The 22,886-nt window shown below is 42.0% G+C and overlaps 1 protein-coding gene and 1 long non-coding RNA gene across 2 annotated transcripts in view; one reads left to right on the forward strand and one right to left on the reverse strand.

The window, feature by feature from the left end:
* The window catches only part of LOC133510286 (uncharacterized), a 20,812-nt gene extending 1,584 nt beyond the window's left edge, over positions 1-19,228 (forward strand). Inside the window, exons 2-3 of the long non-coding RNA XR_009797575.1 lie at positions 15,831-15,909; positions 19,159-19,228. This is a non-coding gene — a long non-coding RNA (uncharacterized LOC133510286). The remainder of the gene's footprint in view (positions 1-15,830; positions 15,910-19,158) is intronic.
* rhoq (ras homolog family member Q) lies at positions 6,085-22,286 on the reverse strand. The gene is made up of 5 exons (XM_061838158.1): positions 21,870-22,286; positions 21,513-21,571; positions 12,421-12,585; positions 12,061-12,156; positions 6,085-9,104 (listed from the first exon to the last, which is right to left on the reverse strand). The coding sequence occupies exons 1-5, from the start codon at positions 22,003-22,005 to the stop codon at positions 8,943-8,945; spliced, it is 618 nt and encodes a 205-aa protein (XP_061694142.1). The 5' UTR covers positions 22,006-22,286; the 3' UTR covers positions 6,085-8,942.
* Positions 22,287-22,886: the final 600 nt, after the last annotated feature.

Consider the following 22,886-nt stretch of genomic DNA (forward strand, 5'->3'; position numbering starts at 1 on the left):
TAGCTCCATCCTCTTCTTTCCTATCCCTCTAAATTCTAACTCATAATGACTACTCCTTTCTCATCAATTTCCAAACTAACGCTATCCAAACTCTCAACAGGTTGTAACTCCGAATGAACCCATATTTTCAGTTGCTCCGGGTTTATATTGCTGTGTCAAAAGTGTCATACTTTTTTCCCAAGTTTGAACTGGACGTGGCCTGACACAGGCCTCGGAGCCTCGACACAAGCCGTGACACAAATTTCACAAATAGCCACAGAAAGTGAAAACTATAATAAAGTGTTGGTTTCTCAGTGCTTTTGTCAAAGTTAAAAAGTCTTTCCAAGTCAATGCTCAAGTCCAAGTGAAGCCACAAGTCATTGCTATTCAAGTCCAAGTTGAGTTACAAGTCTTTTGACATATTTTCAAGTTGAGTCCAAGTCATGTGAGTCAAGTTCACACCTCTGTTCTCGGGCACACAGGCTTTCTACACTAATGCCAAGCAATACTGTTTGAACACCATTTGTTGATTAGGTAGCATTACACAACTTTATAGGTCGAACCAGTTACCCGGTTGGTGGTTTAAAAAAGGTTAGATGACATTTGTGTTAAGGTCTTTTCCTTCACAATTCTTGAGCCCATATACTGAAATTTGCAGACCCAAAAGGTTTTGAGGTTGCTGGTTAAGCACAAAACCAGTTTATTTACACATGTTTGTCTTGGCAGAGAAATTTTCATTTCACATGACTAATGGTTGAATTCAGAAATTATTTTCACATCACATTACCAATATTGTCTTAGTTTATAATTTGAGTCCCACTAGTAAAATCATGGTCCTAGTCAGTCAAAGGTGTGTTGTACTATATGTACATATATATATATATATATATATATATATTTTTTTTTTTTTTTGGGGGGGGGGGCAGGTGGGATGGAGTCAGCCAACATCCTTTGTCACCAGTTATTGCAGCAGGTCTTGTGTACGTTCAGTTCCAGTCTGACAATCTTTTGCAATTGCTTCCTGAAACACTGGAGTTCCTGTAGGCACAAGGACATATGCTATCAACTGTAACTCACACACACAAGGACTGTTATCACACCGTATCCTGCTGCCAGTGTTACCCCAAGGGGATCTCACATGGCTAGGCAGAGATGTTCATCATGGGCTAGTCCGTGGCCTGAGGTGGGAACTTTCCAGGAAGTCACTAAGACACCATTCCAACTTAAAGGCATGCAAAAAGACAACAAACGGCTCAAAGTATACACTATAAACAAAATGTTTCAAAAGAATACTACAACAATAAGACTTATACAACAAAGGATTAAAAACATTTGTTGTGAGGCATCTTGATTAAATAAAAGGTGGCTGTAGAGGACTAGTGGAGATATCGGTTCTAGTTTATATCAAAACAAAAAGTTAGCAGGAATTTTCCAATGCTTTTTGTTTTGCACAGGCTTTACTCGTTCCCTCTCCATCCAGAGAACTCGTGGTGGTCCTTCCCTTCTTGGAGGATCACTAAGAGGATTCTTCCAGGGCTGTTTTGGCTGTGGTTTTGTTCTCATGTCTGGCCCAGCGGTTTTTGGCCTTTCTCCATACAAGCGATGAAGACTCAACCTTGTTCTCCTCACCTCAGGTAGGGATGATGTGTGTCCTAATTTTGGCCTTTTTGGTCCTGATGGTACTCGAGAGACACCACTGGGAGTCTCCAGAATTGTTCGTCTGCTTTGTGATTCTGTTTTCTTTGGTCCAGATGCCTGACTAGAACCCAGCCTGTGTTTCTTGGACTCCTGTGCAGGTCTGGTCTCTAGTTCAGATTTTCCAGGTCTTTGTCGTTGAGATATAGTGAAAGGGGCTACCCGAGTGTTCTTAGGCTCAATTTGTTTGGGCCTGGTATCGGGCCCTGTTTTTTGCGGTTCGAATGTCCCCACCTTGGACTTATCAGGCACTAGTAGTGTCACCCTGCTCATACACTTAGCCTTCTCAAGTCCAGATGTTTTATCCTTTTGAGTCTGCTGTACATATTGCCCTGTAGCCCTCCTGGAGGCCTCATGTGATCCTTTCATGTGTGGTATAACTTCACGTTCATCAACATTCACCTGGTCCTCCTGGATTTTTTTGGGTGAACTCGCTGAGACAGGTTTTTGTCTTTGTGGAAGAACAGGTCTTTGTATCGGTGGACTGGGTGGAAGAACAAGCTTTTTCCTTGGTGGAGTAGGTGGAACAACCTTTTTCCTTGGTGGGCTAGGTGGACAAACAAGCTTTTGCCTTGGTGGACTTGTTGGAAAAATTAGCTTTTGCCTTGGTGGACTAGGTGGAAAAACAACCTTTTTCTTTGGTGGAGTTGGGGGAAAAACAGGTTCTTGCTGTGGTGGACTAGGTAGAAAAACAACCTCTTGCCTTGGTGGACTGTGTGGCAGCACAAGCTCTTGTCTTGGTGGACTTGGAAGCAAAAACAGCTCTTGTTTTGGTGGACTATGTGGCAGAACAAGCTCTTGCCTTGGTGGACTAGGTAGAAAAACAAGCTCTTGCCTTGGTGGACTAGGTAAGAGAACAATATCTTCCCTTGGTGGACTAGGTCGGAGAACAACGTCTTGGCTGGGTGGACTACCAGAGACAACAAGTTCTGGCCTCGGTGGACTATGTGGGAAAATGAGCTCTTGTGACACATGTTTTAGAGTAATACCAGAATTTGGTGATGTGGCCTCTTTCATATTTGAAGATGTCACTGAAATAGGTGGCAGCAAGCATGGCCTTACATCTGGCATTGCTCCATCATCCTGTCCTAAATTCATATCTTCACTTGATATCCATTTTGTTGACATGACATCTGTATCCGTGCTGAAATTGCACAAGCCATTTGGGGATAAATTCACATCACGTTTTTTTTTATCATCCAAACTGTTCATGTTCTTCCTTTTTTTGCCAGTTTTATGTATTACTTCTTGTGGTAATACATTTGCTATTGCCAAATCCTTGTACAGTCTCTGCAAAAGGTCCTCAATTTCTGCCTCGGATATATTTTGTAATGATGGGACAGAATCCATGCATATTTTTGTGTCTTTAATATCTAGAAACTTCTTCTCTGTAGAAAGCCAATAACAAAATCACAGATATGAGTGTATATATTGATGTTATTTAGATGATGTTATTTTCACATTTCAAGTTCTTTCATTTTACACCAGCACCAAATACCATATTTCCTCAAGTAGTAACCATTGATTGGTCATCGGAGAATTATTCATGCGTTAATTGGAGATTCTAAATTGCCCTTAAGTGTGCTTGTGTGTACGACTGTTAAGTGTGATTTTGTGTGCGACTGTTTTTTGTCTCTCTTTTTTGTCTGGGATAGGCTCCGGCACTCCCGCGACCCTTTGAGTGTAAGCATTAGGAATTGCAACCGGTTACAAATAACCGGTTTTCGTTTTTTTTTTTTTTTAAACCGAAACCGTAAACGGACTTTCGAAATCGGTTAAAATTTCCAATCATTTTTCCCGGTTCCGGTACTCCACATTGCGCTATTTTTTCAACATCATTTCCACTTTTTTCAAGTTTCACTGTTAGAGTAAAAACATGGCCTCGAGGAAACGCTCGGTATACTTTCATGCCCTTTCTGAAAGTCCGAAAGAAGAATGTCAACATTAAAACATTTTTACAAAAAAACATTTTAACTTACACGAGTGCATTGTTGAAAGCCACATTCAACAAGCTTGTTTGTCAATATTGTATACAAACTACCCCATTACCACGGAGTAAATTAACGATCGATGGTGTAGCGCCGGAGAAAAGGAGTCGGAGTGTCGGACACAGGAATAAAACTTGTTTTATTGGCAGACATCAAAACACTACTCGCATAACGGGGGGAACTCTGTGAACTCGTCACTCCGGAAAAGCAACAACAAAAACAGTCCGTGCGGAAGCCCGCACCCCAACTCGAGGTCGCGCGGGTGAATTATGTAAACACCACTATGGTACCGGTTTCAAAACCGGTCAATCGTTTTTTTGCTACAGCTGCTCGGTTAAAACCGGTTATGAAAGTAAGGGTTTTTTTGCGATCCCTAGTAAGCATCTCAGAAATTGGATGGATGGATGTGTATTTTGATTGTGAAAGGTTTTATGTCTGTAACTATGTTTATTGTTTAAACAATTTTCTTCAAGTTTCTTTTTCACCCCAGTTATGAATTGGTCTGAATAAAGATCTGTTTTTGTTTCTTTTTTTTTTTTACCGAGACCTCCCAGGTAAAGGAACATTATAGAAAACGAAAAGCATACGTTTTTAAAATATGCCACAATAATGATGGAGGTTAGAGAATGGCCGGAGAATTTAAATCAATTTGCAAGTCGTTTTCTTTGTTGAATTTGCTGGGTTGCTTGATATACACTGTCTTTTTGGTACAGTGTTCTATTATTTGTATCAGTATTTGAACTAATGAATTAAACCATACTTTGTGATGTGACTAAAGTAGGGCGACCTTGTGGCACAGTGTTTTATATTTTTCCTGAAGCATGAAGCTGAAGATGGCGCATCAAGTTAATGAGACACAGATCCCAAGATAGTATGCGACTTTCGACTTAGTGGTTGCAACGAGTAATTTGCCAGATTTTCTTGGCAGTTTTTACACTGGATGCTCTTTCTGACACAACTGACAGAAGCATGTACCACTATCATACCAGTGCCCTGGCTCCTAAGAGTACAGGCCACTATTGGAGGAAATACGTTAGATACCGCACTAACTCCTGACAGTATGCAATTGTGTAACAATGGAACTATACTGTACAAATACTCAATGTACAAATGTTTTTTTAATAAGTACTGTGGTTGCCATTTGGTACTATAAATTAATTGAATTCTCATATAGTAAGTCACAGCATTACTTAACAAAGCTGGAGGTATTCTTGGAAATGGATCTTACCCCATTGGTCTTGGAAGACTGCAAAAAGAAGTTTGAGAGTCTGTTCCTCATGAAATCCTATGAAATCCATAAGATCTGATATATACCGGTGCATAAAATCACTCATGTCAGTCGGATATGAAAAATATAATGCTCTGAAAATACACTCTATTAAACATTTAAGTCCAAATGGATCCGATGAGGGATCCATATCCTTTCCTTGTATTTCTTTGTTGTGCACTGAACAGTACTGAATGACATGGGCTGTAAATTCTTGCTTTTGTGACCTCTTGACTATCACAAATCAAGAATTGGTCATCATTTTTTTTTTTATGTCAGCCCATGTATATGAGCTGACCGCCAGGAGAGCGCACAATATTTTCTGCACATATGTTAGTTATCAGAGTCATGAAAAAAATGTGTCCAAAAAAAGCTCTCTGGTCCAGCATGAAAATGTTGAACCAACAACACGCCAGTACCATATAGCGCAAAGCTTACCTTTCTCAAAATCATAGAGGCCAGGTTTTGAATATTAGAAAGGTGACTCTATGTTAAAGCCTTATGATGATGTCACAGGGCCTTATTCACTCAATACTTGGGAACTCCCTAAAAAAATGAACACATTATTTATGAAACAATCTATTTGGCACGAAATTGCAGCTTTGAAACACTATGAATGGAGCTTGTATTATAAATTACAACTATGTACTATTGGAACAATAGTATCCATCCATCCATGTTCTGAGCTGCTTAACCTCACAAGGGTCACAGGACAGCTGGAGCCATTTCCAACTGTCATTGGGCAGGAGGGATGGTACACCCCAAGCTGGTTGCCAGCCAATTGCAGGGCACATGGAGACAGACAACAGTCGCACTCACAATCACACCTTTAGAGTCTCCAATTAATGCATGTTTTTGGGATGTGGGAGGAAACCGGAGTGCATGGAGAAAACCCATGTGGCAACATGGAAACCACACAGGTAAGGGGGGATTTGAACCGTAGTCCTCAGAACTGTGAACTACATGTGCTAAGTAGTTGTCTACTGTTTCACCAGACTGAAACATAACTAATGGAATTAGGCATTCCTTTCAAACTGAGCCCACAGCAAAATTATTTGAAAAAAATAATAAAGTGGGGCACATGGAAGAAATAAAATTAAGAAATAGGTTCACCTGAATCATTTTATGACTTGCCTTCAAGTCTTCAGTGCCTCTTATCCATCCCTAGCAATGTTGTAGATATCTTTTCACTCTTGTCGTAAAAAACTCATTAAGATGCCTTTTTTAACACAATGAAACAGTTTTATTGAGTAGTAGACAGGAACATTGATGCACTAGTGTTTGCAGTTCTTTAGAGCCAAGGTTCCAAGGATGGACTCTTACCTGGAATAAGCGAGCAAAAGCTGACTTGCAATACAGCATATCCTCTGACTCAAAGCGGCAATACAGTCGTGCAAGTTGGGGTAGAGAAAAGGAGCACCATTTACATTAAAGCATCACTAACTCATTGTATCAGACTCTGGACTGAACATATACAGTTCTTTAGCAACATTTGGCACTTTTAAAAACATAAAAACCCAACACCAAATAAAACATGTACATGGGTCATTTTGGGGGACATTTGTCTTATAAAAAAAGTAAAATTTAAGACACAGTGCCCAGCTGGTTTGTAAATCCGACATTATACAGTATCTTAAATGTATGATATTATATGATGGGATTTACTACAAGTATAATGAAATGAACTGTAGAAAAGTTTGATCCAATTGACACAGGTTCATTAAAAACATTCACATGTAGTTTTTAATCCCTTTGCCTTTTATCTGTCTTGAACTAACAAATGACCAGACTGTACCTGGCAATTTAATACGGCTAGATGGTCGAGTCCAATGGGAAAGTCTTAAAAAAGAAAAAAAAAAAAAGAAAACTCACATACATTGTTTCTGTCACTCATGGTGTAGTGGTGCATTTGCCTGACTTCAGTTCAGGCAGAGTGGGATCAATTCCCACTCAGAATGGTGTGAATGTGAGTGGTTGTCCATGTCTACATGTGCCTTATTCAGGATGTGCTCTCCATTTGCCCGAAGACAGCTGGGATATGCTCCAGCACTGAGCGAGGCCTGGACATGGTAAGTGGAATTGAGAACGGGTGGCTGGATGTTTTCTTTTCTTAGGAAACAACTTCAAAATATTTCATTCTGTAACTACCGGTAATTATTTCCTAAATCCTCTTAAGTAATCAATCTTATCTTTGCTGCAGCAAAAGGCGACACCATAAGTCTGGTCAGTGTGTAATTTTACCATGTAAAAACTTACTATGATTCATATTAACCACTCCAAAGAGGCATCAATGAACCATTCAGAAGCAATTGCTCACGGAAGCTCATCATTTGTCAATAGTTTCCTCACTAAAGTCTAAAACTCATCAACTAGCAGTAGTGGGGGAAAACTAAATAAATGGGCCTTTGTGGGTTCATACTGCAGCAGAATAAAGCAGCAGCAGACCAGCCACCTTTTAACAGACACATTGTGACTGCAGTGATCTCGTTCTTTCATTTAGCATTTTTCCTTTCTTCGACAGACACCCAAACTTACTGAAATTCTTTATCCTCCTGACTCTTTGTATAAATTATAAAGTTACTCTTTGGTTGAAAATCATCAAACAATGTACTTCATTTATTGGCATTAAGTAATGGCAACATTAAATATTGAATGTAAATTACAACATAAAGAGGAGGAATATTAAAATGTTCACCCTTTATACTGTATGCCTTAATGACTTAGATTTAGCTAATCTAATTATCTTTCCATCCATTTTCTGAGCTGCTTATCCTCACAGGTCACAGGAGTGCTGGAGCCTATCCCAGCCATATTCAGGCAAAAGGCGGTACACCCTTAAATGGTCACCAGCCAATCGCAGGACACATACAGTAAAAACAATTGTTCACATTCACACCAAGAGGCAATTAAGAATTCGCTACCTTCAATATATGTCTTTGGGATGTGGGAGGAAACCAGAGTACCTCCAGTAAACCCAGACAGGCACGAGGCGAACAGGTAAACTCAACACAGACAAGGCTGGATTTGAATCCCAGTCCTCAGAACTGTGAGCCAGATGTGCTAACCAGACGTCCACCATGCCGCCTATTATGATACATACTGTAAATCTAAATTATTTTCTGAAAAATCTTCATTGATTTTTTTTTTAACCAAAAGCTCAACAATTGGCCCTGTGGTCTGAAGATCTACAGTCTAGTAAAGAGAATTTGTATGCAAAGCATAGAAATGGAAATCTATATTTTGATTTGGGATAAGTGCATGTGATAATAAACTGTGCTTACGTTAATGCCTGCAAGTTTATGCATCCTAAGTGCTTCCCCGAGCTGGAAGATGGGCAATACTTAAAAGCAGGGGAATGTGCTTCATCTGAGGCTTTAATATAAAGTGTAAGGTCATTTTTGCCTCCTGCTTTATGTGCATGTGGTTCTTTCTTTGAGAGTTGTACTTAAACAAATCACAATCAAGATCAACTGTCTATACCCTTACACTTTAAAAGTGCTGAAAGTACAGGATACAATTGCATGAGAGGAAATGTGAAAAAATAGCTCTAGATCCAAAATAATTTGATTATACCTTTTTTTTTTCTTTAGTAATCATGATACACATGGTTTGTTCTACAGGTTGTCAAATAAAGAATAATTGGACACAAACTTAGTGGCAGAAAGCTACTTGGGCTTTATGGCCAAAAATGACCCTTTTTACTCTCGCTATGGGACCAAAAACCAATATATTCATATTCTTGAACCATTTAACAAATGAAATGCTTTTGTCCTGAAACTTTTTAAAATTTTGATTCATGTTTTTTTTTATGTAAAACACCTGAATTGGAAGAGCCTTTTGGTGTTTGTGATTGACTGCCTCTGCAGAAGACAGTAACGTTCCTTCGAGTGCATTGCAGTTTAAATGTCACTCAGTTTTTGTCAGCGCTCTTTGTCTTTCCTCAAATATCTGCCTGAGTCTTTGTGTAAATCCAGGACATGTATAGTTTGCTGCTGAATGATGATGTGTATGTATCATGTGATCAGACAGCAGTTAATGCAACGGGGTCCCAGTCTTCTCTTTAGTGCTCCTTTTTTTCTTTTAGGAGCCAAAATGGCAATGATGGCCTCATCAAACACAGTCTTAAGGCCTTTCTGAGTTAGGGCTGAGCACTCCACATAGCAACATGCACCAATCTGAGGAGTAAATAAAAAGATGATGTAGCAGTCAATAAAACAAAAAACAATTCTCAGTTGTCAAGAAGTAAACTCCATGTTCAATAAACTTTATCCTTTTCAGTCAGGAGAAAGGCAGCACAGTGAAAGAGTGGTTTTGACAAGGTTTTGAATCTCAATTTGACCTTTTTTGAGTTTGCATATGTACTTCCTTTTACCATCCTAAAAGAAGTGCATTAGGTTAATCGGGGGGGGACGAAAATATTTTAAGTGGGTGGCGCTGAGAATTATAAACCGTGGTCGCACTGAAAATTGTGACCTGTGGGGGTTGGCACCGACAAAAATTGTAAACTGGGTGGAGGTGACGCTGATAATTTGAAAGTGGGGGGAATCAAACAATCCGTGCCCCCCAGTTTGAAGACCACAGGATTAATCTGAGAATCTAAATTGCCCATTGATGAGAATGAGTAAGAATGGTTGTCTATCTGTCCGTCCAATGGCTGACGTGATAAACATACCTTATCGTGGTGGAGGAGTTTGTGTTTCCCAAATTATCCTAGTATCTAAGTTATCTGGGGTTTCACACCCCCTGACAGGTCATAGGTGAGGGACCAGACAAAGCACGGCTCCAAAAACACCAATGACGAACAAGATAAAAGGACATGGGTTTCCGTTGCCTGGACGAGAGTCACCAGGCTCCCCCTCTGGAGCCAGTCCTGGAGGTGGAGATCCAAGGGGCAAGGGGCAAGGAGACCCATGGAGCCCGGCCTGGCACAGTCTGAAAGGGTACCATGGCTCCCCCTTCCTGTGGGCTCACCCTCTTTGGAAGAGGCCTGAGGCGTTGGGTTCAATTTGAGCTGGGCGGTGGGTGGGGACCTTGGTGATTTAATCCCTGACAAAAGAAACTGGTTCTAAGGATATTGAATGTCACCTCTGTGGCAGGGAAGGAGCCCAACATTGTGTTTGAGGTTGAGATGTTACGACTAGATATAGACTGCTTCGCTTCCACACACGCCTTGCCCACGGTGAGAGGTGCCAAGCAGCTGTGGGTATACTTATTGCTGCTCGGTGTCTGTACATTGGAGTTTACACCGGTGGAAGAGAGGGTAGCTTCCCTCCACCTGAATGTTGTTTGTGTCTATGTACCAAACAGCAGTTCAGAGAACCCACCCTTTTTGGATTCCTTGGAGCGGGTGCTGGATAGTGCTCCCACTCGGGACTCCATCATTCTGCTGGACCACTTCAATGCTAATGTGGGCAATGACAGAGAGACCTGGAAGGGTCTGATTGGGAGGAATGGTAGCACCAATCAGAACTCGAGTACTGCTTTATTACTGGACTTCTGTGCTCACCATGGATAGTCCATAACAAAGACCATTTTCAGGCATAAGGGTGTCCACATGTGCACTTGGGACCAGGACACCTTAGGTCGGAGTTCAGTGATCAACTTTGTGGCTGTGCCATCAAACCTGTGGCTGCATGTCTTGGACACTTGGGTGAAGAGAGGAGTGAAGCTGTTCAACTGATCACCACCTTGTGGTGAGTTGGCACTGATGGTGGGGGAAGATACCGGTCTGACCAGGCAGCCCAAAACATATTGTAAGAATCTGCTGGGAGCACCTGGCAGAATCCCCTGCCAGAAGGAGTTTTAAATTCCATCTCCAACAGAACTTCACCCACGTCTGGGGGGAGGCGGGAAACATTGTGTCCCATTGGACCATGTTCCGCACCTCCATTGATGAGGCGAATGTCCAGAGCTATAGCTGTAAATTGGAAAAGGAGTCCTATTTGGCCATTTTGTCCTATGGGACTCCTGAGGCAGTTGATGAGCGAATGCAGCTCTGGTGGTTGCTGAGGTAAAAACTTGGACATATGAGGAGTTTGGTGAAGCCATTGTAGAATGATTTCTGAGTGGCTTCGCTGAAATTCTGCTCTACCACCAGGCATCTCAGGTGGGGGAAGCAGTACACCAACACTGTAAAGAGAGGATTTGCACTGCTGACCTAAAATAAGGACCTTGTGCAGTGGGACGCAGTGGGAAGAATACTTCAAAGACCTATTTTCCACTGACATGACATCCCATGAGGAAGCAAAGTGGGATTTCTGAGGCTGGCTTGGTCACAGGTCGTTAAAAAGCTCCTTGGTGGCAAAGCTCTGGGGGTGGATGAGATTCGCCTCAAGTTCCTCAAGGCTCTTCCTGGTTCCTGGTTAACATGCCTCTTCAACATTGCATGGACATCAGGGACAGTGGGGTTGGATTGACAGGCTGCGGTGGCGGTCCCCCTTTTTAAGAAAGGGGACTGGAGGATGTGTTCCAACTACAAGGGGATCACACTCCTCAGCCACCCTTGGAAGGTCTAGTCAGCGGTGCTGGAGAGGAGGGTCCAACAGGAAGTTTAATCTCGGATTCAGGAGGGGAGAGTGGTTTTCATCTTGGCCGTGAAACAGTGGAGCTGCTCTATACCCTCGGCAGGATCCTCAAGGGTGCATGGAGTTCACCCAACCAGTCTACATGTTTTTTGTGGACTTTGAGAAGGCATTGGATTGTGTCACTCTGGGAGTCCTGTGGGGGGTGCTTCAGAGTGTCAAACACCCTGGTATGGGCTGTTTGGCTCCTGTACGACCAGTGTCAGAGTTTGTTCCGCATTGCCCACAGTAAGTTGGACTCGTTATTGGTGAGGATTGGACTTTCTCTAGATTACCCTTTATCACCAATTCTGTTCATAAATTTTATGAACAGAATTTCCAGGGGAAACCCGCCCTGTCATCGTTCGAAGAAATTGGATTGAAGGAGATTTCAATTTTTTTTTTTTTTTTTTTTGGATGTGAGGACTGAATGGTCTCCAGAAGTATAATTTCAGCAATAAAACTCCCTACAGAACTGCTGAAAAAAAGGCCTCTTGCTTACTGTAACTGCACCAAGCAGTTTGTCTACACTAAAAGTAAATGTTTTCAGTTCACTTCCAAACATACAGACCTCCTTTGCCAGTTTCAGGCCTTGGTCAGTCAGTATAGGTTTCTCCTTCATATCGTTCAGTTTGGCAATGGTCTTTGGGTCATCACGTAGATCAATCTGAGAAACAAACAATAGAGAAGTTAATTATTACTGTTCTTTTAAATACATTGTTTGAGATTGACATTTCACAGCCCTTGTATTAGCTTGATAGATAGTCCAAGTCTTTCTCACACATTTGATCATAGCCAAGAGAAATATTTCAGCATGTTCAATATAAAATTACTTGTAATATACCAAACACCGCTCCTCTGTATATTCCTATAGATAGGAAGGTATTAACTCAAAGAGTCATTTAGGATCAGCATTCCAGTGAGGACTTACCTGAGTGCCAATCAGTAGGTAGGGGACATTAGGTGCATACTCCTGTAACTCGGGCACCCATTCCTCACGGACATTCTGGAAACTGGCAGGGTTAACCACCGAGAAGCAGATGAGGAAAACATCGGTCATCGGATAGGACAATGGCCTGAGTCGGTCATAATCCTCCTGGGAAAGGATCCAATGTTAGGAAACTCACTGGCATACATTATTTATTTTTTCTTTCTTTACCATACCTCGGTGAAATTAAGCAAACTAAAATATAATTGGCTCCATACAGTTTAATTTTATTGAAGGCAGTTTGGGAAAGAAAACTTATTCTTAGCATATCAAGTGGTTTGTGCTCCATGCACACTGCCAAGCTCCTGGTCTTTTTCACATGTAATGGGTAATTTTGGCTAGTCAAAACTCTCAACTGGGTATGAGTTATGAAGAAAAAAAAACATGAAGACCTTCACGTAGGATATACTTTCTCTTTCGCCTTCTCGATAACAGAGGGATTTTTTAAAACTTGTCCCTCAAAGCAAACAAAGTTAAAAAATGGCTTTGAGAAATTAGATGCCAGGTCAGTGCTGTCTTTGGTATCTGTAGATTAAATATGTAACCCCACATAGAAAACCATTTGATTTGGATCTGATCAAGTTCTCCACAAAAACCGTTTGAATGCTGTTGATTGTATGCACTTTTGAATTTTTATGACCAATCTTGTTTTGTTTTTTTTTTTCCCTAAAAGCCCCAACTGATAATTTCCATCTGCTTGCCTGAAGACCCAAAATCAATACATCAATTAAAAACTACTCAACTAAATCAATAGAGATCGGTTGAATGAGAGCTCTTAATCGCTAGTCGGGATAATTTGTTACGATCCCTGAAAACAGTGACTAGGATACAAGTCCTGGGACAGCTGAGCTTGGACATGGAAGCTTTCTTTCTAGAAAAAAAAAAACCTGCCGAAAATGGACAAAGTTCAGTTACATCAAGCACTTATAACTTATGTCAAATAGATTCTGGGTAAATGTTTATGCAAATCATCTTAAAGTCAAAATATCCTCAAGTACTCAATCCATAGTAGCCTCAAGTAATCAATCGTGGCCATTAAAAAGTGCCACATAAGACATGCAGTATTATCTTTTTGTCACAACGGAGGATGTAATGAACCAAATGCCTGAATCCCAACACTTTTGACCAAACACAAATAATTGTGGCAAAAGCAATACCATTTTTCGCTTGTTTTATTTTTAAATAAGTGATATTTTGCCACATCTTCCGTCGTGTTCACAGCTCTGGCTAAATACCCAATTTCCTGTTCTTGAGAAGAGCCACAGAAACAACTGAATGGAATGTAAAAATATGTTTACGATTAAGATATACGAATGACCATCAAATGATACAAAATGTATGGACATATTCTGGAACACGTACTCTTTGCACAAAGAGGCTAAGTGATATGGATTTCTTTTTCAGACTCAACCGTGGTATGTATTCTGGATAAAGTGGCTTCCATTCATCCATTTTCTGAGCTGCTTATCCTCACAAGGGTCACAATAGTGCTGGAGCCTATTCTAGCTGTCAATGGGCAGGAGGCTGGGTACACCTTCAACTGTTTGCCAGCCAATCGCAGGGCACACAGAGACAAACAACCAGTCGCACTCACAGTCACACCTAAGGGGAATTTAGAGTCTCCACTTGATGCATGTTTTCGGGATGTGGGAGGAAACTGGAGTGCCTGGAGAAAACCCACGCAGGCACTGGGAGGAGATGCAAACTTTACACAGGTGGAGCCAGTATACGAATCCCAGTCCTCAGAACTGTGAGGCCAACACTCTTAACAAAGTGTAATTTTAGAACAAAACAAAAAAGTTTCAGATACGGGGTTGCAACATCGGAAAATACGTAGGCTTCACCTAGGAAATATGTGTAGGCATCAAACCTTTGCAGATACCTGGCTCTGGGAGTGAGTGCGGTTGCAAGAAACATTATTTAGAGGAATTTTAGAAAAAAGTAACTTTCTTTTCAGATGTTGAGGCAATGGCTGTGCAAAGACCTGGACATGACCCTCTTAAGATCTCAGATCCTTGCTTTTGCATGCGCAAGCCATGTAACAGCCTCATTCTTTGGAGATCCTGGGGTTTTGACCTGGGAAATATGCGTAGGTGTTCAACCTTGGCAGGTGCTTTGGCGCAGTTCCCAGGTTGCGGTCATGTGCAACAGATGCAGGGCATGGGACAATAGTCCTTTGTATGATCAGAAATAACTTCATGTTGCAATATGGTACCTATTGTTTACCTTTGTTCCTATAGGCCCTGGTTTGGGACCCAGGTATCCCCAAAGATTGTATCATGCGACAAAAGCACGAGGGGGCATGATATCATGATGTCATTTTGCTTGCAAATGCCACTGGATGTAATGTCAATGGACACATTTGTCTCTAGCGGTGACGTCATCAGGCACGTATGCTGGCTCGTGACAGGTGACATCCAAGACAATTCAATTTTGAGTCGAGCGGAATATTAACACTTTCTAGTGAAATGTAATTTTTTGGTGATCCAAAGTACTGTTGAGCACAGTGGGACTCATTGAGCATTATTCCTCTTAAATAGGCACACATCTTGTTGGAGAGGCATCCCTGCATCTCACATTTCCTCACTTTACATCTGACACTCAACACAATATATCCTCTAGCCAAAAGTGAAGCAGTTTACACGCTACCTCAGATCAGCGTGTAATCTCTGCTCAATGCTTTGCTAAGATATGGTCACTCTTGCTGCCGTGACGGCACTTGGTTAAGTTGAATTTTTCCATCACAGGGATGTTGGACATTTGCACGTTTACTGGGTCGGTTCAACAATTCATGGCACTGCAGTATAGGTGCAACAAATAATAGTAATCAACAACTACTTTGTTCACCAATTTACATATTAATTTGAGAGCGTGTTTAATTTATCAGTCATTCATGAAAACAGTTGCCACTCTGCTCGAGAGGTCAGTCGGGTCCAGCTGCGTTACTCGGTGTGTTTTAAACTGAATCAATCAATATCTGTTCTTGCATTTTTCACACATTCAAGTTGAAATGACATCCTCTTGTTGAATAAAGGAATGGAAATTTAGAAAAACATTTTCATGCAATTCATTTGAAAAAATATTTCACAGATTCATCTATTAAAATTGTTTGTTGCAGCCCTACATTGCAGCAGCACTCCATTAAGTACAGTCAAAAGTTGAAGGATAAAGAAAAAAAATTGGGGCAACCCAGTAATGGAGTAAAAAGTATATTCCGTACATGCTCTCTGCAAAGCCTGTTACAGTCTGTTGATAAGGTCACTGAGTGAGCTCTACTGTGTAATTCAGTGACATATGAGCACAATTTTATTGAGTCATCACGGTCTTCCCACCTTCATCGTTCTCTGTTTCAGCTTCTATCACCTCGGGGGTCTATAAAGTCGATAGGTTCAGAGAATGGGAGCTATCTGGACTGACATGGCCACCATGCAGGTAAGAATGCAACACACAAACACCATCTGATCTGCAAATCTGATCTTTTTGCTGACCTGATTTAACCTAAAAAATCTCTTTTACTGGGCCTTTCATGATTAACAAATGTTAATCTCTATCTGCTATTAATATCTTTACATTAAGAAACATCCTGCCAGACACTCCCCCTTAGCAAACAGTGTCATTCACAAGAAACTCCTCTTGCTTCCAAACTGTTCCAACACTAAAATGAATCAGTACGGCTTTTGGTACAATATCCAAATTGTGTAATTACATTGATGTAGTTCTGATGACTAAGTTTCTTTCGGCTTGTCCCTTTCGCAATTATTCATACAAATGAGGAGACTTCAAAGACTCTACATAGATCAAAAGTAGTTAGCTGTGAAGAAGTGGTGTGTAAAGCGATTGAGGACCAGGACCACATGAAAGTGCCTGCTGAAATGTGTGTCTGTGTGGGTTGCAAGTTCCTCCTCCAAGGATTTCTACGGGTACCTTAGCACTTAGCATCCACTTTGTGTTTCCACCAGCTCCTTGAGGAGTGTTGATAATTTACATATAGTGAACAAAGGCATAAGCACTTTGGATTCTGCTTCCTTGTCACATGAATTCCCTATGAAATAATTAACTTGGTAGCGATCAAGATTGGCCATGTGTTATTTTCCAGACGATAGGAGGCAGACAAAACATGGTGACAGTCACACCTGTTATGAGCTGTGATTACGTGACCAAGGCACAGTCACTGAAATGCCAGCTTGCTGTTTCCTCCCATGTGGGTATTACTTAGGAACAATCGGGGGAAGAAGTGGCAGAATCTGTCTGAATGTTCTGAACTCCTGTACTCCTGTTACAACAATGACTGGCCTCATCTTGCGAACTAGTACAGATTTAAAAGTCCTTTAACTGATTAGACTCAAGTAGTAAACTTTATTTTATTTAATTGATGGGTTTATTTGAACATGATCCAAGGTGAGATTAAGCAATTATCTACATATCTAAATGCTTGTAAATATTCTACACTACAAATTATCCATCCACCCATGGATACGAATATATAATATATCTCGTCCATCCATCCATCTTCTTAGCTGCTTATTCTCACAAGGGTTGCGGGAGTGCTGGAACCTATCCCAGCTGTCAATGAGCAGGAGGCAGGGTACACCCTGAACTGCTTGCCACCCAATACCAGGGCACATAGAGACAAACAGTCGCACTCACAATCACACCTTGGGGCAATTTAGAGTGTCCAATTAATGTTGCATGTTTTGAGGGTATGGGAGGAAACCAGAGTTCCCGGAGAAAACCCATGCGGGCACGGGGAGACCATGCAAACTCCACACAGGTGGGGCCGTGATCGAACCCTGGACCTCAGAACTGTGAGGCCAACACTTAACAGCCAATCCACCGTGCTGCACTACAAATTATTCACCATTAAATAATTGCATGTATTGTAATGCCCATCCCATTTTGGACTAAAGCTGAATATTGCTGGAATAGGATCCAACACTCCCGCGACCGTTGTGAAGATAAGCACCTCAGATAATGGCTGGATGGAGTTCTTATGAGACTGTTAGACATGCAATAAAACCAAGCAATAGAAAGAGCTACAAGTATAGAAAAAAAAGTCCAATGGAACAGGAAAAAACAATTGCCTGTGAAATTGGAGGATGCGCCATTCTTCAAAGACAACCACCTGCTTGATAAGTCTACCGTCAACACGTGTATGTTGCAACCCAAACAAAAACGCTGCATCGTGCACTGTTGTGGCAAGTTTGATAAGTACGACATCTAGTCATCCATCCATTACCATTGCTGCTCATTTTATTTATTCTGATTTGATGTACGGGAGAGCTGGAGCTAATTAGAGCTCCTTGAAAACTACATACAATAAACCTAGAGTCAATATTTAAACCTTGACCCTCAGAACTGTGAGGCAGACTTGCAAACCAATCGTCCACCGTGCAGCCATAGCAAGCCATTTTTCATCAAAAACATACTTTCCGGGCGATACGGTGGAGACTCTAAATTGCCTCAAGGTGTGATTGTGAGTAGGACTGTTTTCTGTCTGCATGTCCCCTGCGATTGGCTGGTAAACATTTCAGGGTGTAGCGTGCCTCCTGCCTGTTGATAGCTGGGTTAGGCTCTGGCGCTCACACGACCCTTGTGAGGATAAGCGGTGAAGAAAATGGATAGATGGACATACTTTCAAATCAGCATTGCAGTTGCACAAAGTGCAGCTGTGGCCCAATGGTTCAGATCATCATCGCCTGCCAACGCGGAGGACCTAGTTTCAAGACCCCGACCGGACCATCTGCCAACATCCCAAGGACTCCCGGCTGTGGTGTCCTTGAGCATGGCAAAAAAAGGCAGGAAAATGTTTTCATGGTTTGCTTTTTTTTTTCATAAGGTTGTAATCATTAAAGTGTACCCTGGAAGGGATGGCTGTCTTCTGCCTTACAAGTAGTTTCACTCTCTAAAAATCCTCCTTCCTCATTCTGTTTGTTTTGACCCCATCTGTCTCTCTTCCTCTTTCTATCTCCTTCGTCCTCCTGCCCCCCTATTTGGGCCACCACTCTTTGATCACACTCTGAAACTATAAACATTACCAGCTGGCCTCCTGCGCCCCAAAAGAGGTCAGCAGAGTCAGGGGCAGCGGGGGATGGAGTTTGAACTGCGGTAACTCTACTCTCCCTGCTCGACATATGGGGGGGGGGGTAAACCTCCTCATTTCAAAATGATCTTAAAATAAAGAAGAACAAACCAACACATAAGAACAGACAAGTCAGGAAGTGCATCACTTCTCCTACTTGTGTTCTACAGAGTAAAGCAACACAGGCACAGGCAAATTGGTGGATGGCAAGAGAATGGAGTGACTTAGCATTTAGAAATGAAGAGCACAAAAGCACAGAGCTGAATATTCTGTTGACCTTTTCCTGCCTTGTTTATCTTTTTCGCAGAGAACAGATTAGGTGTCACATTGTGACTCATTTACATCATTAAATCCAGCCCGAGCAGTGATGACTATCCAACATGTGAAGTGCACATTTTTAGGTTGCTGGAGACAGCAGGTCTTGGGGGAGAGAATGTCCACTTATGTTACAATGTAATCAGTCCTGTTATTTTGGTTTGTAGTAGTAAAGGTATAACTGGTGACTTCAGTGATATTTTATTCTACTGGCACTAGATTGCTAGTCAATATTCAGGCGTGGTTCGGTTCAAGGTTTGTTTGTTTGTTTGTTTTTTCTCCTTTAGAAAGGAGTTTCCCCTTCTTCACTGTTGCAAGAGCCCTTGTGTGAACTGTCCTGGACCTGTTGAATCTGATTCGGAGTGTGCTAATAAACCTGCTCCAAGTGCCTTGAAAAACAAATCCAAAGTAAGCGCTGATCTACGCATTTAAGCTTGCTGTAGAGCAATCAAGTTTGTAATACCTGGCTTAGACAATTATTGGAAAACAATTAACAGGTGTTTTATTTGGGTGACTTTTTAAAATCACTGCATCATTATCTCTAGGTTTAATTGTTATAATATGGTGTAACATGTTTGAGTATAATTTTTTTGAATCAATATTTTTATTTCACTGCTCCACTGCTTTAGAGTGAGGCATCACTCTAATATTATATAACACCAAATATTGTTACTTTTTTAAACTTATATATCCAGAAATACCATGTTCATCTGTTTAATTACACTCAACATTGACACTTAATGTTCTTCCAGGAAATTGATTTAAAGGTACATCCATCCATTTTCTAAGCCACTTATCCTAAGGAGGGTCGCGCGAGTGCTGCAGCTTATCCCAGCTGTCAATGGGCAGGAGGGAGGGTACACTGTGAACTGGTCGCCAGCCAACCGCAGGGCACATCGAGACAAACAGCCGCACTCACAATCACACCTAGGGGAAATTTAGAGTCTCCAATTAATGTTGCATGTTTTTGGGTTGTGGGAGGTAACCGGAGTGCCCGGAGAAAACCTACGCAGGCACGGAGAGAACATGCAAACTCCACACAGGCGGGGCCGGGATCGAACCCTGGGCCCCAGAATTGTGAGGCCAACACTTTACAACCGATCCACCGTGCTGCACTACAAATTAGAGCCCGAATATTGCTGGAATAGGCTCCAATTTACAGCTGAGTCACAGTGCCGCCAGGTACATTATCTTTACATTTATTTGCCGTTATTTCAAAAGTTAAAAAAAAAAAAACATTTTCATTTTTATAGCTTTTATCCTAGGGGTCATGCTTCTCTTGGCAGTCAGACACATTTTTGAGTTTACTTGTGACTGGATTCACAAGCGGGCTATTTCCTGCCTCTTTTTGGGGGGGATAGCAGGGTTTGCAGCACATGGACCTCATCCCATACGTATGCTTGAACACATTTAGAATAAAACCTTGCAGCTGGTGTCATTGTGAAAATTGCGCATACAAATCAAAAAGCAGTTTACGCTGGAAGCATCCCTTTGTAGGCCTCACTGTTTGCCACAAATGCCACAAGGCACCTTTAATACTCTTGCTAGCACCACACGACTATCTCATAATCATTTGCAGTGACTCCTTCGTTCATGTCTGCTCTGTAATTGATTTAACATGTGTCAAATCAAAAGTATAAGAAACGGTAGACATTTGTATTTCAGAGCAAGTAATGGGTTTTAGGGATTTGTAGCCAAGGAAAATATGCAAATGAATATTGTGCGTAAGCTACAATTTGGGTGTAGCTAAAATGCTAAATGAACCTAAGAATTGCATAAGATCAGAAAGTTCAAATGTCTGCAAACAGATATTTCCCAACATTTACTCATGTTGTGTTATTCATACGGTTGCTTCAGCCATCGCGTTTGTGTGTGTACACACATGGGCCCTTGTGTTGAGGGAAAATATTGTGTGCATGCATGTGTTAGGCTGCTGGATCAGCGATTGAACGATTGCATGCTGAATGGAAAAATCCCAGCAATAGGCTGCCCTATGAACAAATCTGTGGTATTATTAATGGACATAAGAAGCCTGTTTTTGACATAATAGAACTATTGAACACCCCTCAAAATCATCACTGTCTATGTTACACCGGACACTGGCAATAAAGATGTGTGAAAACTATCACCTGTTGCAACTCAGTGTCGGGCCTGAATATGAAACCTGTGAGTGTGCTGCAACCAAGATAGAGACACAGTGTGAGTGAGAAGGGCGACATGGTGGTGCAGCTGTAGTGTTGGCCTCACAGTTCTAAGGACTGGGGTTCAAATCGCAGCCCTGCCCGTGTGTAGTTTGCATGTTTTTCCCGTGACTGCATGGGTTTTCTCTGGGCATTCCGGTTTCTTCCCACATCCCAAAATCATGCATTAATTGGGCACTCGAAATTGCCCATAGGTGTGATTGTGAGTGCGACTGTTGTCTGTCTCCATGTGTCCTGCGATTCGCTAGCAACCAGTTCAGGATGTACCCTGACTCCTACCCGATGAGAACTGGGATAGGCTCCAGCACTCCCACAACCCTCGTGAGGATAAGTGCCTCAGATAATGGATGGATGTAGTTGAGAATGTTTTGTGTGGGTGGTGTGTCCATGTTCAACCTGCACATGCTTGGCGTCAGTCCAGACTATCGTAAAAAGCATACCTGGCCAGCAGTGTCGTACAGTCCCAACAAGTACTGCTTTCCTCCGACATTCACGCTCACTATGGGGAAATAACAAAGAGCAGTTAAAAAGCGGAAGCTCTGGCGTGAAGAAGTGTGGGAGGGGTGCATGAAGCATGAAGTGGAGGGAGGTGGGGCTGTGACTCCCAACCTCTTTCTGCAATGAAGGCAAACAAGTGGTTTTGATTACAGCAACAGATGTAGGCCACTGCAGTTAGAGTACGGCAACAAACTGCACTTTTTTTTCTAAATACGAGTAATTTATACGTTCACTTAAGCTAAATGCAGCAAAATGCGAGTATGTCATTATTAGACACAATATGACATTTCTGTGCCTACCTGCATAATGATCAAAGACTGTCGGAACGTATTCCTCTGGAAAGGCGTCATTGGCATAGCTCATCAGGAGACACGTTTTACCCACTGCACCGTCTCCGACCACGACACATTTTAACATAATACTACCGCTTGCCATGATCTCGATCTTAAAATCATTATCATCCTCATGCTCATCCTCGATCGCCCTGGTTTGCCACCCTTCTGCAACTGGCCGCTGGCGGTGATCCCCGCGCGGGGGCGGGCATCACCAACCTCGGTGCCTGATTGCGAGGCGCACAGACAACTGCATCTTGCTCGCTTAACTCACCACCGCTGCTCCCAATCTAGTCGAAAAGCACTTTTTGGAGGGGAGGTGGGGGTCAGAATTCTCGTTGTCGCTGAGAGGTTTAAAAGGAGGCTGTACCATCCAACATTTTTTTTTTTTTTTTTTTTTTTTATCGGTGCACTTTCACCGTGGTCGCTGACATCTCCAGCCGGCCAGTAGTGCGCGCTCCACGGCGTGGCTCGCGCTGCTTGGCGCCTGTGGAGCAGCTGCGGCCAGAACAAAGTGTGTACGCTCGGTGGAAAGGCGGAGCTTCCAAAAGGAACCAAGGCACTGTCAACAAAGTAAGTGAAGTTAAGCAGATTTGTCTTGTCATAACCTGGGCATTTATATATTGTTGAAAGCGGTGCTGTCAATACATAAATAAAAAGGTATGGCCACCTTGCATATTTATAAGAGACTAAAGCGGTTGTTCCCAAACTTTTTACGCCCAACTGGTGACAGGGTATCATTTCCGACTGTTTGCAGGATCATAATATATTGCTTTATTGACAGGGAGGAATAACTGGACACGAAGTTCCTCGTCTGTCAGTGCTGAAGGAGGAATTTTAGTGAAATGCATCAAGGATCAAATGGCCACTGCTTATGTAATAAACAACCATGCTTTGCAGTAGCAAAACGTAGAACTATTTGAGAGCGCTTATTTTAGCAACTGTGGTTGGGTTGTGTAAATTTTACCCCATCCATTTTCTGGG

Source organism: Syngnathoides biaculeatus, chromosome 12 (assembly GCF_019802595.1).
Source record: "Syngnathoides biaculeatus isolate LvHL_M chromosome 12, ASM1980259v1, whole genome shotgun sequence".
Classification (NCBI taxonomy): Eukaryota; Metazoa; Chordata; class Actinopteri; order Syngnathiformes; family Syngnathidae; genus Syngnathoides; species Syngnathoides biaculeatus.

What these genes read in the sequence shown, in the direction of transcription:
- rhoq (XM_061838158.1), bottom strand. Translation starts at nt 22,005, where the DNA reads ATGGCAAGCGGTAGTATTATGTTAAAATGTGTCGTGGTCGGAGACGGT. An exon ending in TGTACGACACTGCTGGCCAG is followed by an intron (nt 12,586 to 21,512) that starts GTATGCTTTTTA and finishes ATCCTTTCCCAG; the next exon opens with GAGGATTATGACCGACTCAG. An exon ending in ACCTACTGATTGGCACTCAG is followed by an intron (nt 12,157 to 12,420) that starts GTAAGTCCTCAC and finishes TTTGTTTCTCAG; the next exon opens with ATTGATCTACGTGATGACCC.